The 16172-nt window shown below is 41.8% G+C and overlaps 1 protein-coding gene across 1 annotated transcript; it reads left to right on the top strand.

Moving 5' to 3' along the window:
• The first annotated feature begins 238 nt into the window (after positions 1 to 238).
• acvr2ba (activin A receptor type 2Ba) lies at positions 239 to 15841 on the top strand. The gene is made up of 11 exons (XM_034104647.2): positions 239 to 771; positions 2812 to 3019; positions 5458 to 5573; positions 7566 to 7717; positions 8349 to 8492; positions 9632 to 9775; positions 10558 to 10706; positions 10881 to 10995; positions 11501 to 11639; positions 11879 to 12003; positions 12647 to 15841. The coding sequence occupies exons 1-11, from the start codon at positions 720 to 722 to the stop codon at positions 12839 to 12841; spliced, it is 1539 nt and encodes a 512-aa protein (XP_033960538.1). The 5' UTR covers positions 239 to 719; the 3' UTR covers positions 12842 to 15841.
• The last annotated feature ends 331 nt before the right edge of the window (positions 15842 to 16172 follow it).

Genomic DNA, 16172 nt, shown 5'->3' with positions numbered 1-16172 from the left:
CCTGAAAATGGAATTTAATCCCCGGGCTAAATTATAGGAAGCGAAAAGTAGTAAAATACCCACTCTGACCACAGAAAGTGCAAGTGTATACCAGCTGGGACCGGGGCAAATACCAACATGAAAAGCACAAATATTTCCCCTACGTATTATTCCCCTCCGATAGTTTTTAAAAGATTAAATTAACGTATCTATCGATACGAAGCTAAAATAAAGTCATTCCAGGCGTGTATCTACGGTGTCGTGTTAAGGTCACACGCTGGCTCCTGAATTCCCCTCTTTGTGTTTACACATCCGGGTTTCCCTGTTTGCAGCCCATTCCCCATTTAGGAGCCATTTTGGACACAGATCAGTAACATGCATGTAAACCCCGACCGACCTCCCGATGCAGCGGTGCTACTATTCAAGTGAATAACCTCAAAAAGAGCGCTGAGCTTTCGTCTCGGATGCTTTAAAGGCTTTCCATTCGGTTTTTGGATCCACTTCCGACGCGAAATGCTGCCCGTATTACTGGACTAACAGTCAGTTAATCGCTCCTATCTTCTCTTGCAACATTGTTGCAGCGTCGCGGCTATTGACACGCGTTGTGGTGGTGGTTAGGCTGCTGGAGGGACCGGAGGCCTGTGGTCGTTTTGATCCTGGACTGATGTTTCGGACAACCTGAGTTTTAATGTTCGCGACGGAAAGCGGGGGAAATATCGGTCCTGAAATAAAAACGGAACATGTCTTTTTCATGGCTGACTTGTTCACTTCTTCTGGGAACTTTATGCGCAGGTAAGCTGCTTTTTGTTGGTTCTGAATTTGCAACAGTTTTGTTCCCCGAGTCCGGAGCAGAGACATTTAAGTGTGTAATTTTTTGCGGTGGAAATGTCGACCCGCGAGCGAGTTTTCGTGTGTTTGTGGCTTAAACTTTTGTTGGCTGTATATACTATCGGTCAGCGGTGGGGATTTGATTCCTATAATCGCATTTTCTCTGTTTGCCCCCACAACCACCTCTAATTCACACACGGGAATTATTCGAGGGAAAGCCGAGACTTTTTACGCGAAGAAAATACACGAAACGGCATTAAATACAGCTCTTTAGGCTGATGAATACATTCCCCCAAATATATCCAAATGTAAAACTGTTGCGTCCCCCTCGGCTTTCCTAACAGTGGCAGGAATAGAAGGCAGCAGCTGCATCAACATCCTGAAACCTTATAGGCTACATCAGGTCTGCTCTCCTGTTTGTGGTCACAGCCTCAACAAGAGCCTTTGATAACACCGTTTCCCCGAAAAGGATTTTCATAAATCAATGTGCGTTTGATTTGACGAGAGAGCAGCTGTTGTGTGAAGTCAGGGCTTTACCTTAAATTGAGGTTACTGTTACACAGTTTCGTCTCTAAAGCCTGTGATTTGTAACCCCGTGAAATAGAGCATAAGGGGTAGTTTTTTCTTTTGTTTGGTGATTTTTTGTTGCCATTGTTTGCAACTCACATGTGTGTGTGCCCAACACGTTCATCTTTGTCCCCTAGCTAGGCATTCCCTGTAGTGCTTTTGGGAACAATAATATCTTAAACTTTGCCTCTCCGCTTTCCCCCCGAACTGTAATAACATTTTTATTCAGGCAGCTGTCAAATAGCGCTGTGGCTAATGCCTTTATGGTTTATAGATTAGGACTCGGAGTAGGCTGTAAGTTGCTTCTCCCGAATTCATGTTGTTGTGGTGTAAGCCTCAGTAAGTGACAGAGGGAGGGGGGTTGGGGAATGATCTTGTAGTAAAAGTCCTCCCGGATCACGTGACCACAGATATCAGAAATGCCATCTCGGCTCAATGGAGCATTGCACATCTCGTGTGTGTGTGTGTGTGTGTGTGTGTTAATCTTTACCACCTTCATTTATTCAATACTTTATAATGAGAATGATGTTTGGTCATTGCATGCACCCCCTTATGCTATAATGAAATCCATTGTACGCTGCCGGACAACTAAATGTGTGTGTGTGTGTGTGTGTGTGTGTGTGTGTGTGTGTGTGTGTGTGTGTGTGTGTGTGTGTGTGTGTGTGTGTGTGTGTGTGTGTGTGTGTGTGTGTGTGTGGATGCGTGCCTGTGTGTGTAATGGGTTGATGGGGGTAACGCTGGGGGATGGGCGGCCTCCTATAGGCAGGGATTTAAAGAGACAGCCACTATTTTTTCTGCGAACAAAGATTAGGCATGAATGTCCGTGAGCCATTGTGAATTACATGTTATCTGCTCCTGAATTAATCAAAAACACCTCTTACATATGTTCCTTCAGTGTGTCCAACACTAAATCCCAAAGAAGAAAAAAAAACCTCAATCAGGAATTGTAGGAGACTGACAGCTTTTGTCAAGTCTCAACTTGGTTATAAGGAAACTATTCCTGCTAAATGACAGTAAAAGCCCTTAAAGAAAAATCTCTTATCTGTGCTTCCAGATGTGTCACACTACAGCAAGTCCTTATCTATAGAAGTAGCGCACTGGTGGTCTTCTACACTATATCACAGCAGGGCATACCATTGTTTTTCTGTTTCTAATTAAATTGTTCCCTTCTTTTTAGTTGTTACTCTCTGAATAGATATTTTAGTGAATGGGATTAGCCTGAACTACAAATCAGCAACAATTTCTATGCCCAGAGGAAGTCCCTTTTCACTACACAGAGCTCCCGAACTTGGCCGTGTGCCACAGTGATGATAGAGGCTCTGCTCAGTGATGTTTCTTTGTGGCACCGAGCAGATCCTGCACCATATGTCTGTGCTTCCGCTGTTGATTTCCAATTCATTAAGACGTGAGCTGACTGAGGCCTTCTGTCCTTCTCAGGGTACAGTCTGGGCGAAGCAGAGACCCGGGAGTGTGTGTACTACAATGATAACTGGCGTACGGAGAGGACCAACCAGAGCGGCTTCGAGCGCTGCGAGGGGGAGAAGGACAAGCGACTGCACTGTTACTCCTCCTGGCTCAACTCCTCAGGGACCATCAAGCTGGTGAAGAAAGGCTGCTGGCTGGACGACTTCAACTGCTATGACAGGTGGGGTCACTGGGCGAGGTCATCGCCACCTTGCATTTACATTTATGTCGCCGGTATCTTGTACCCAGAGTGACTGGCAGGGAGTACACCACACACATCATCTTCTGTAGATGCATGTAGTTCAAGGCTGCTCTGGTTCTTTGACACGGGGCCTTTTGAGCAGCAGAAATAAAACATCTAATGCTAAAACAATATCAGCCCATGAAATGAAAAAACAGGTGCTTCTCAAATGCTAGGATTTTGTTATCACTTTAAATGTATTGTCTGTGTCCTTTTATTTGGACAAAACAAGCAATTTACACATGCAAATGATGTACGCCATTATTCCCCTTTTAAGTGACATTTTGTACAGATCATAAGATGGATCAGCAGATTTAGATAATCAAGAATCATCCGTTGAAGCCTTACAACATCCCAACTTGACATGAAACAAATCATCAAATGAAGATATACTGGATATATTATCATATCATCATCTGTGACCTATTTGCATATAGATTTGTTTTTACATATTTGCATTGCTTTGTCACAAATATCAATCTCAACACACATTACATTCAGGCAGTTGCCAGTTCATTATACAGACTGGGTGCATCCGTTATTTAGCCGACTCTTGTTGTTATAAGCGGGGATGAGAAAATTATAAAACACCTTTTTTAGTATAAATCAATATGTTTCAACAGCTCCACAAATTACATCCTTCAAAAAGATTATACAGTTAAATCATCTCCTCTGTAAAAACAGATTCGACCAAGATGGCACATTATTACCTTCATGAGGGCAGGATGTATTGCTGTTGTATATATTATATATATATATGACTGACTGCTTTAGCTGAAATTGCACTTGATATACGTGTGACTTAGTACGAGTCTCAGCACACATTATGTAAATTGACAAACACACATAGCCACCTCTATGAATACTTTAGACATACACACTGCAAATGAGCTTATATTAAAGGAGTATAGTGCTGAAACGTCTAAAGCCTCTTGTTTCATCTTGACCACTTTATTAACTAAAATGGCTATTTCCCAGAGCCCAAGATAACCTATTCAACGACTCCTTTGTCTGTTTCAGGGTACAAACCCCATAGCTATTACATATTCAATTAATCGCAAAAAAAAGAAAATGTACACATTGAATAATTTGATATCTTAGCAAATATTAAATAGTTTAACTGTCAACTTACTTATAGTCGATGAATTATCCAAAAGCTATCCATTTATTTCTGAAGATTGAATAACGGACAACTTGTATCAAACCAGCCCAAAACTAGAAGGAGTTTGGCCCACTACATCCACGCATGGAAGTATCTACAGCACTCGTATTAAATGTTTGAAATGACCCAAACACGTTGAGGTAAACTGAAGTGATGTGAAAATGTAATTTCCAATCACGATAAAGAAGCAGACTCCATTAGATGGCGGAAGTGATTTCAACAGGAAGAATTCATGTTTGCCAAATGCTCTGCAGCCGGCAGAGCTCACACTCCTTCTCAGTGGGAGTAACAGATAGTATCTGTATCGCCGGTGCCGAGCACAGCTTAGTGTCCGCAGCCCGGCGGTGGCACCCGGCCTCGCAGGAGTTTCTAAGTCAGGAGGAGAATTTCAAACTAGCCTTTATCAGCAGCGCGTGATCGAACTTTAAATATTCAAACCGCAACGTTGTGAACAAGCTGGTGTTTTCTTGTAGCTCATGACGGCCAGCTGGAGAAAACAGGACTGTAATAATATCCCCATGACGACACATCTGTGCTTATAAAGAGTTAGTCATTCGCCGCCAATAGAACATCTTTAGCAAGGTGTTAGAGCCTCGTCCAATTGTGTTAAAGGTAGTTGTAGTGCTGATGAGTGACCGTGGCATGCCAGTGTTCTTCAGCTGAAATTGCTTAAGCCAGAAGGGCTGTTTGCTTTTACTCTACATGGATAAAACGGATCGGTAACGAAAGGCTCAATCAAATAGTGTATATAGTGTAATAACAAAAAAAAAACAGTGGTTGGAAATTTGAGCAATTTGAGACAAAGTTAGAAGCTTTTAAGAGCAGTAATATAGTCACTTGTGATTCATTTGAATCATGACAGACAGTTCAATAATTGTGTATGTTGATAATTGACCAGGTAAACAAGACGGTATGTTCACATTTAAATAGATTTGGCTCATTTATGCACCCTATAATTGAGTCTTTGTTGGCTTATACATTAGCAGCTTTACCATTTGCCCAAACCAACGACAGGACTGGGTTAAAGCCAGAGTTATGAAAATGAACCTCGACAACAAAGATGTTCTTTGCGTAAAGGGTGGATTTACAGCAGAAGCAATCTGCTCTACAAACACTACGTTAGTTCTACTGTTATTATGAAACATTTTGACATGCATCTACTTTCGAGATATGGTTGACAACGAAATAATTCAGGTGTGTCGTCTTCTTCTTTCAGGCAAGAGTGCGTCTCCATGGAGGAGAACCCTCAGGTCTTCTTCTGCTGCTGCGAGGGCAACTACTGCAATGAGCGGTTCACCCACCTTCCTGACTTGATTGGAATTGGCAACCGAGGTGAGCTGCAAATGCATCCCACATATAGTACAGGCAAATAATAGGTCTTTGCTTTTCCCTTCCGATTAGTGGGAGTGAAGCCTAGCCTTACATCTCGTAGAAAAAAATACATTACACACAGGCATTTCACACAGAATTGCTATTTTCTTTCTTTGTACATTTTGCTAAATCGCTCCTAGTTGTAAGACATTTGGTAATCAACCTTTTTAGTTTTCTTGTAGGTTTCCTACTGAGACTAAAAAAACGACGACATTTTCTTTCGACAAATATTTGTATTGGTATTTCGTTTTTTCAGCATAAGACAAGTATATATCCCACAAAGTAAAATCCAAAACATAATCCAAGAAAATACAAGAAAGAAAAAAAAAAATATATATACATACGCGTGAGTGGACATGAGGTAAATATTGTAATTTAAACATTGAAAGTTACAAAGCCGGTAGACAAGTAGCCACATCACATCCAACCAGAGGTCGCGTTAGAAAAATCTGAAAGCAGTCCGTCATTTTGACGGATTAGAACACAACTCGGAACAGCGCCAACATGTCCACCAGCGGCCCACATTATATTACATCCTTAGTGGCCAGGTCGACTGAGGGCGATCTACTGTACACCCCTGTCCAGTTGGTGGCGAGTGTGTGTGTATATTATTAAGTAGCTATTGTCTAGTCTTGTTTTTGACCTCGTTGATTACCTCGTTGTTTAACCGGCTTTAGCAATCGCAAAATGTCACGGCAGCTGATCGTCCGAAGCTTTTTTAATAAGCCCAGTAGTTGTGATGTGAAACAACGAGGTGAACGAGGGATTGATGCGGTGGAGGATGAAGGACAAGCCAGTAAGACTAAGACTGACAGCGTTCAGCCAGCGGCAGAGGGGCAAGCAAGTGGCAAGGAGTTGAAGCGGGAGTACCGGGTTCAGTGGGAGCAAGAGTTTGAGTGGCCGAGGAGGGGAGGTGGCAAAATGTTCTGCGACACCTGTAGAGAAGCTAAGATGAGTAACGGATTTGTCCGAGGGTGCATGATGATGCAGAGATCAGCATTCAGGCGACAGCAGGACAATTGAGTTGTTCTTGTACATTTTTTGTTCATACTTTGATTGTAATTGTCTCTTTTAAAATGATGGCATTGTTCATATTTGCCTGTTTAGGCCCAATGGTCGCGGTGTTTTTAGCGGCCTCTGCTCTGCCGTCTGTCAGTGCAGGAACAAATAAATCACTCATGTTCGTGTTGACATGAAAAGGGACCACACGTCGGTGTCTCTGTTCATCTTTTTGTTTCTCCACGCCCTTAAAAGTTCTGTATGAATCATTAAAACGTGAATGAATGAACATTTGCTGCTCAGTACCAAACATAAATATTAAATATGTCTCATCTCATCATTAAAACATGAAAAATAAAATGACGGATAATAATGAATTATGACGGAAATGTTACGATCCTGTCCGTCAAAATGACGGGCAACGAAAAAGTCTAACGCAACCACTGCCTCCAACCATTCTAGAGGACAAGGTCAATTAGGAGGTACATTTATTTCCAGACATTTTCTTTTTTTATATATTTTTAATAGTTGTTCTTATTATCTTATGGTTGTTTTCACATTTATTCTTGTTTTTGGTCTTTTTTTAAAACTTTTTATTTATCTTTTTACTTCACATCTTTGCTTAAATTCTTATCTATATATATTATGATTTCTTTTTTTCAATGTATCTTTTATTTTATTCTAAACTGATGGAACTGTCACAAAACTCAATTTTGCCCAGGACACATAACAGCATCTGTATATGCATGGTATGATTCATATCGCTGACTAAACCTTTACAAGCTTATTTCCCCCATTCTTCACACCGGAGCGGCTCAGTTAAGGGATCAAGGCCATATCATGTAGATAAAATGTATTTGTTTATAGCAGTCACCGAGGACAGCTTGCGGTGCTGCTTATGGCCTACATGTAATAAAGCTGACATACTGTAATTGTTCTGTTCCTCCTTGACAGTGAAAATCCGGCCTCCGCCCCGAGTGCCCTCGCTCCTCAACGTGCTGGTGTACTCCCTGCTGCCTCTCTGCGTGCTGTCCCTGGCCCTGGTGCTGGCCTTGTGGATGTACCGCCACCGCAAACCTCCCTACGGCCATGTAGACCTGAGCGAGGTGAGCGAGGCCATACCCCACCCCGACTCTCGTTTAAAGTGCTGCTCTGCGGCTCCGAGGGATCACTCATCCCTGCATGCTTGTGTCTGTACTGCTGGTGACTGATCGTAGTCACTCTGTTCTGTTATATTCCTGAAGGATTTTGTACTGAAGGGAGGAGACGTGTCAACATGTTTAAATGAATTTAGCACAGACCTAATACTAATAATATCATTTGTATTGCTTGGTTGTAAATGCATTATCTTTTTTAATCTGTACACTTGATATCTACTGCACAGCTGTCCGTCCTTGGAGAGGGAACCCTCTGCTTGCACTCCAAGATTTCTTATTTTTCCCCCTTAATTGTAGGATTTCTTTGCCAGTCTTTCCCTTGTTCGCTGGAATGGTCTAAGGAAAGGATATAGTGTGTTGTACAAACTGTTAAGCCGCCTGAGAAAATGTATTTGTAATAATGTGGCACAGGGGTTAAGCAAGCGTGTAGTCAACATGTTGAAGTGTCCTTGGGCAAGATATTCAACTCTCTCAACGCTCTCATGGGCAGGTCTACAGTATTTAATACTCTGTACGTTTCAAATGTAAATAAACCTTTGTAGATTGATTGATTGATTAACCGGTCTCATCTGTTATTCAGGACCCTGGACTGACTCCTCCCTCCCCCTCGGTGGGTCTGAAACCGCTGCAGCTGCTGGAAATCAAAGCCAGGGGCCGCTTTGGGTGTGTCTGGAAGGCCCAGTTGATGAGTGAATATGTTGCTGTAAAGGTCTTCCCTGTTCAGGTATGTCAATCATTCGTGGCGCTTGTATTTCTCTTTGATTGCTGCATCGTAGCTCCAGTCGTTTGCCCACATCTATTAACATTCCTTTTGAGCCAAAAGCCAAGCATCCAATTATTTGAAAAATGATTTACAACCTGTGATCTTTGAAATCCTCAGAGACTCCTAACCATCTGGAGGATTAGATATCCTCATGGTTGCACAATAATACATTTTCGACCCATTTCTGAAGTTGGTGCTGCCTATCAATAGCATGCAACGGATATTTGTTATATTGGTTCACGTTGTACACATTTAAAAAGAAAATGTCATTTCTGGTTACCATCTTTGTTTGGGTGCAAACAGGGGAACATCCTCAGTGGCAAGAATGGATGGAATATGTTTTCGTCCATGTGGTTTGACGGAGATTCACATGCATTTATAACGGCAACAACGTATTGATAAATCACAACATAAATGGGTATATAGGGTTTGGATGGTTGGATGCTTTGCAATGTAACTTGAATCTAATTTGTATACTCAAGAGCAGGGGTGTCAAACTCAAGGCCCGGGGGCCAAATCCGGCCCGCGACTTAATTTAATGCGGCCCCACAAGAGCTCTTAAAGAATATTATACGTTTATTATACGTGCCGATTTACAGAAGCACGTTGCCCATAAACTACATATCCCACAATGCATCTCAAATATGAATTTAGTTCAGAATTTGACTTTTTTCTCAGAATTTGACTTTTTTGCTTCAAAATTTCTTCTTTTTTTTTTTAAAAAGACATTTTGTGACATCAGCACTGAAGAGACTTCCAATTATTTGCCCTAGACTTCTGCTTTCAGGTGTAGTTCATTATGAAGTTATTACCCTATCCCATAATAACTTCTGCAGAGGCAATAATGTAATAGTATACATTATTTTATATATATTAAATATTTATATATGTATTTTTTATATAGTCTTAAAGTTACAACCGGCCCTTTGAGTGCAACAATAATGCTGATGTGGCCCGCGATGAAATTGAGTTTGACGCGGCTGCTCAAGAGGCACACACTGGGCTTTGGGCAACATATCAGGAAAAAAGCCCATTCTTTTTAAAAGTGCTCGTTTGAATTGTGATATCCTAAACACTTTGTTATCCGTGTGTTCGAATAGGACAAGCAGTCATGGATAAACGAGCGGGACATCTTCCTGACTCCGGGGATGCGGCATGAAAACCTCCTACGTTACATCGCTGCAGAGAAGCACGGCAGCAACCTGGAGACGGAGCTGTGGCTCATCACTGAGTTTCATGAGAGGGTGAGTGCACTGCCTCCTATATATATATATATATATATATCCCCACATATAGAGCGTTGGTGCCGAGGTACAGTATAGGGCTTCTTTGTTTACGAGAACTTTTTCCAATATTGGTAGAAGCCTTTTATTTACAACGGCAGCTTTTTATTAAAGTGGATTTCATTACTTCTGGCTCTTCTTCTGTACACGGCATACCTTAAAGCGGTGCATTGTGTTGCTTCGGGCGTTTTTCAAAGCATTTAATTAAAAAAATATTACAGGCAATTATCTGCCGAGTGTTACTTTAAGTGTTCAAACGTGTGTGCCTGAAATATCACTGTTTGATTAAACACCTCGAGGCTACCAGAATGTCCTGTTCATCACGCTTGTCAACAAAGGTATTAATACATCGACACAGGATTCAACGATAATTACCATGCCCACAAATGCAGCATTACGTTTGTGTGATGACTTCCGATGTCCTTGCATCACCTTGCGTCCATGACACACGTCTTTAGCTCCGGTAATTGTCTCAGTGCCATCTGTTCATGTGTCAATTCTTTGCTTTAATGTTTCTTTTTTTATCAGCATGGTATTTTAAGCTCTATTGTTTTAATTTAGACGCCTCTTGTAATTGTTCCAGACTATGCTTTTCAGCTGGCAAATGAAGTCAAACATGGGAGAAAAAACCATCTATTCCGGGGTTTTAGTTGGCTCAATAAATGGACACTAACGGTATCTGGGAAATTGGTTAAAAAGAGATTCTCGTTCAGTTTGTAATCCCAGTCTTTGTTTGCATCCAGGGCTCATTGACGGACCACCTAAAGGGGAACACTGTAAGCTGGGGAGACCTGTGTCACATAGCAGAGACCATGTCCCGCGGCTTGGCGTACCTCCACGAGGACATTCCCAGCTACAAGGGAGAGGGGCCCAAACCCACCATCGCCCACAGGTAGAGACGAAATGCACCTTGACTGCCTTTCCCGCACCTCAACACGCTGCAAACCAGAGCACGACCGACTGGAGTTGATGAGCACTGCCCTCTCCTGGTTGTGTTGGCATGTGTGCGTAAACATGCATCTAATTACAGCACTTTAATGACGTTGTCCTGAAATGAATTTCCCAGGGACTTCAAGAGTAAGAATGTGATGGTTCGAGATGATCTGAGTGCAATCATTGGAGACTTTGGACTCGCTGTACGATTTGAACCAGGAAAACCTCCGGGAGATACCCACGGCCAGGTAAGGAATCTCTTTATTACTGCTTTTTATTTCCACTAATGTAACTCTCAAACGGAAATAAGACGCCTCAAGCGGTTTCTGCAGGCTGCCTAGTTCAGAAAACGGATTCAACCAGCTCTTCAGATTTGGTTCCAAGAAAGTTAACACGTGCATGGTATACATCGTAAACACAACCATTAACCTGACGATGAGCATTACGATGTCCCCATTGAGAGTAAAGCACTTATGATACTTCCAACGCATTGATCCCGGCTGAATAACTTGATTAGTTTTGAGGTTACTTTGTTGTCTGTAAACCCTGCAGTGAAGCAGGATGCTGTTGTATAACAAAACATTGTTTCCTGTTACTTGAAGTAGCGCTGTTGGGTACAATGAGTGTCTTTGTAGCCACTGGGTTGATGTTTTTAAAAAGACTAACTTCCAGGAATGTTGCCAGGCGGCGTAACTCTTGAGAAACATCATATTTGCACATACTCATATTCATTAGAATCCGTTGTCCTTGCAGGTGGGTACGAGGCGTTACATGGCTCCAGAGGTGCTGGAGGGAGCCATCAACTTCCAGCGAGACTCCTTCCTGAGGATAGACATGTACGCTATGGGCCTGGTGCTGTGGGAGCTGGTGTCCCGCTGCACCGTGACAGACGGTGAGTCAAACGGGGCAGGATGCTGCTTCAGTCACAGGTGAAAGGTCACTGTGCTGCGGGCTGACCTGATAAACAAAGGATTAGTTTTCCTTTTCCTGGGAAAGTCATCCGATAGGCTAAAGGTGTAATGTTTGTTGTTACTCTTTAAATAGGGTTTCGTGTGTTTGATGGCACTGTTTTCTTACCCCGATCACCGTGTAACGCTTTCCACCCCGCGCCCTCAATGCCCCCCTGTGCAGTTGGCGAGTACATGCTGCCGTTTGAGGAAGAAATCGGCCAGCATCCCACCCTGGAGGATCTGCAGGATGTGGTCGTGCACAAGAAGATGCGTCCAGCCATCAAGGACTGCTGGCTCAAACATCCTGTGAGTAACGGTAGAAGAATGGCTCCCGCTGTTTCCAGAGAAGTTCCAGGATGTCATGCATCCTCTGTTCCAGTAAATACAGCTCCATCATCTCGGGTCACTGTTCTCCGAGTTAGCTGATGTTCCTGAAACTTTGTTCAGTTTCATTTAATCCTTCAGGCCGCAGAAAAAGGGATGCATTTCTGTCCTATGGAATAGATTTAAATGTAAAGTTGGGTTTTATACGAACTAACCAGAGGTGGGAGAAGTACTCATCCTGTGCTTAAGTAAAAGTAGAAGTACAAGAGTGTAGAAATAGTCCTTTACACAAAATGTTACCTAAGTACAAAAGTGTTGGCATCAAAATATACTTACAGCTTCTTTTAATGACTTTATATAGCACAGGGTAGCTTGTGAATTTACTCGAGGTGTAACTAAAGTCTTATCTAAGTGGGTTTTATGTTTCACATTGTAAATCCAAATCTGCAAAGTAAGGTATTAATAGTACAGATGTGTACCTCTGAAGTCCAAAAACACATCTAAATAGTAATGTACAAGTATCTCAAAATTGTCCTTAAGTACTGTACAGCGCTTGAGTAAAAGTACTTGGATACTTTACACCACTGATACTAACTCTCCTGTGTCTTCTGCTTTGTGGCTGCAGGGTTTGAACCAGATGTGTGAGACCATTGAAGAATGCTGGGACCACGACGCAGAGGCGCGATTGTCCGCCGGCTGCGTGGAGGAGCGCATCGGCCAGATCTCCAGGACGACCAGCAGCACTACCTCAGACAGCCCCGTCTCCATCGTGACGGCTCTCACCAACGAGGACCTACCTCCCAAAGAGTCCAGCACCTGAACGGGGGGGACCACCTTTCCCCCCGAGCTCCTGACTTTTTCTTTCTCAAATCCAAACTCAGCGGATCTCCGTGAATATTTAAAAACGTTTAAAAAAAACAACTAGCAACTTGAATGCAGCTGCTATTTTTCTCCAATACTGGTATTTCAGTTCATTGGTGTTTTAAGTTGTACTACTACTAACACATCCATCTGCTGTAGTTTTGAAGTAGTAATAAGTTATGCGATGGGCACATCTGATAACAACCATGTGTCAAATCCTAAATATCGTCATTACCTCATGTATTTCTTTCGTGTTAGTCTATTTTTATTACCTCATAAGTTGTTATCTTTGTCCTTTTCCTGTCTTGGTCATGATCTTCTGCAGCCAAACGAAACAAACTCTTGCTCCACACCTCGGACGACGTGCTGCACACCTCGGAGGAACCGTTTTGAGACTGTTAAACAAAATATATTCATCTTCCTCAGGGGTCGAAGCTTCTCGATTCTTTTTAACTCGAGTGTGCTCCCTTATTTTAAACCTGTGAATGCCTCGGAATGAATAAGAAGCAAAGAAATCGGAGCACGGCTGTTTTTCTCGCAAGGGAGGAGCTGAAGCGGGAGCTGAGCAGTTGCGTTGGACGGTTGGACTTTTTTGAAGATTCGGGACAAGCGCCTTGTCCCCGGGGAACTACCTCTCAGGTATCCAGTAGGCTTCTTTGGAACATTTTCTCTAAGTTGAGAGCCATGCTATCCAGCTAGCTATCATGGACGTATTCCTGGATTTTATTTTGTTTTTTAATTGTAGACATTTCAGAGTTACTCCTTTGCCAGTGCCAGGGGCATTGACGGATGCTGTCTGGAGTTGCAATGTTACACATTCTTGATGTTAACTGTCTGAGTGAGTGAGCGAGTGAGTGAGCGAGTGAATGAGTGAGAAGTTGAAGACTAAATGATGTGAGATGGAAAGAGTGTTTTTAAAGTAAGAACCATGGAAAGAGAGTTGGGGTTTATCCTTGAGGGCCATACTTGAGGAAGCAACATGTCTGTTTTTTTTTATTTTCATGGGTGTTTGTTCAATAGACTCAGTCGGACACCAGGCCCCAGATACCTCAGTCACTGTACATCATGCAAGGAGTGCTCAAATGGTTGCCTTTGTCTCAAATGCAATGCCATAGTTGTACCATAACATGAATACCATACATTGAATGTCCGTTATGCTGCTGTGACTATTCCAGGATACTCAAGGATTTGTAGATGTACATGTATTCTTTGTTAATATAACGCTAATGATATGATGTGAGGCTAATATTCTGTTTTTGTGTTTTTTGACTGGGTAAGCCCTCAGCTGCTTACTCTTCCAGACTGACCTCAGATATTCTGACAAGTACCTCAGGCTTTTTCTACATGTATATCAAGTTGTGTCGTGTATTTTATTGTGTTTTAGTAGTTGAGATATTTTATTGCCGATTGGGCCTCTTTGTCTGTGGAGATTTCTTTGAATAGAGCCTGACCAGTCGTCACGGTGTTTATGCTGTACAAACCTAAAAGAAGAGGGGCAGATTCTTGTAAATAGACCTGTAACACACAGTTGCCGAACACTGATCTGTTTTTTAAAAATACAAAATCAGGGCATTATTGTTCTCATTTCACAGAAATTGAAAGGGATTTCTCAGTTCCACCTCGACATATTTAATAGTAAGTTGACTGACAACTAGCCCTGTGATTTATTTTATTTTCTATATACACATATATATATATATACTTTTGTTTTTCAAGAATGGTGGTTGTTTTGCAGATTTCTATGAATAACGGTATCAGTTCCTCTGAATCAGAAGCTGTGTAGGTAGCACGTGCATTTAGAAAGCTTAGTAAGTGTATCGTCAAAAATACCACAAAAAATCCCTAATGGTTTGGTGCTGGCGGCTTCTGTGATTGGCCACTTGCTGGAAATGCCAGTTTGAACAGTATTACCTCAATATTAACCCGCTGATGTGATGCTCAGACCCGTTTGGTGGTAGTGTAACCGCGTTGGACGACACACAGGCTCATCTGTTGTGCTTTGACTGGTGCTGTGAAGAGATGGTGATTTTAACAGTGGTCTGTGACGCTTGCTACTGTGCAGTTTGTGTTGACGAACATCAACCCGTACATAATAATGGTTTTAGTGTTTGGATATCATCAATGTGTCTATAACTACATGATTGAATGACTTATAATGCAGCCCCGTTGTGATTCATGTAAACAGTGGCATGTGCTAGTCCCAGGGTCCAGCAATATTTATTATACAGCAATAGTCACTTGAATATCATTAGTTTAAGTAGTTAAACTCAGCTGTGACTTAGCAGGTTTTCTTCTGCGGATCAATAAAGTTCATCTCATCACACCTGGATCGTGTTCTGATGAGGACACGTGTTAAACCTCTCGATTGAAGAAGTGCCGTGGGGTGGATTTGTTGTGCGTTAGCAGAACGGGACCCGGGTGCTTTCACGTATTGTGCCAGAAAAAACCAACGATCACAAAGGAAAATCTGCCGTTATCGTTCGTTACCTCCAAATGCTGTCTTACACCCAGCTCTTCTGAACAGAAAACCAGTTACCTCATGCAGTACCTCGTTAGTAACACTAACATGGAGTCAGTCTCATCTTCAAAAACTAAGAAAAGACAAAAAAAATCAATTATCGTGTATATATTTACTTGACAAGTGTAAAAGGTTTCTTCCTTTTCATGTGTGAATCCTGTGAGCAAAATTCTTTCTATTTTTTATTTTTTTTTTTACAGTCAACATATTGTTCATCTCTCATAGTGTGTGTGGATGTTTGACTGCAAGTGTGTGACCTCTGTTTATGTGAACTGTGTGTGCGCAGTGTGTCAGTGTGTGTGTCTGTTGGTTGGTTTCACTAAAACAGTATGAATGGTAATTTTATCTGTGAGTTGAAATGCTTAGAAATATAAACTAGATGAGAATACATCCATCTTTTTGTATATTGAAATAAAGACAAACACTGATTAACCATGTAAATTAATTTCTTTGCTTTTTTTATTCACAGTTTCTCCTGACTACATGACGCATATATATTTTTGAATTAGAGTGATTTACTGCTTTTGAAATACAACTCTTCTGAGGGAAAACCTTCCATTTTTGTTGATTCAAAATTATATTTATATCAACTTTCTCAAACACTACTTATCCAGGGCTTGTCCTATTGTTAGATATCTACACTAGAGGGCAGCAATGGTGTCAGTAGGCTGTGGCCTAGTTTATCAGTATAAGAAAATACCCATTGATCAAAACAACTTATTTTGCAAATAACATATTTACATTTTCAATTTACAATTTAATGTGGTCACTT

The sequence above is a fragment of the Pseudochaenichthys georgianus genome, chromosome 17 (genome assembly GCF_902827115.2).
Source record: "Pseudochaenichthys georgianus chromosome 17, fPseGeo1.2, whole genome shotgun sequence".
Taxonomy (NCBI): Eukaryota; Metazoa; Chordata; class Actinopteri; order Perciformes; family Channichthyidae; genus Pseudochaenichthys; species Pseudochaenichthys georgianus.
Note: the sequence above shows the minus strand (reverse complement) of the source record. Positions and strands in the feature narration are given on the sequence as shown.

Coding starts and splice junctions, on each gene's coding strand:
- acvr2ba (XM_034104647.2), top strand. CDS start 720: ATGTCTTTTTCATGGCTGACTTGTTCACTTCTTCTGGGAACTTTATGC. Junction 3,020..5,457: donor GACTTCAACTGCTATGACAG/GTGGGGTCACTG, acceptor TTCTTCTTTCAG/GCAAGAGTGCGTCTCCATGG. Junction 10,996..11,500: donor CGGGAGATACCCACGGCCAG/GTAAGGAATCTC, acceptor TTGTCCTTGCAG/GTGGGTACGAGGCGTTACAT.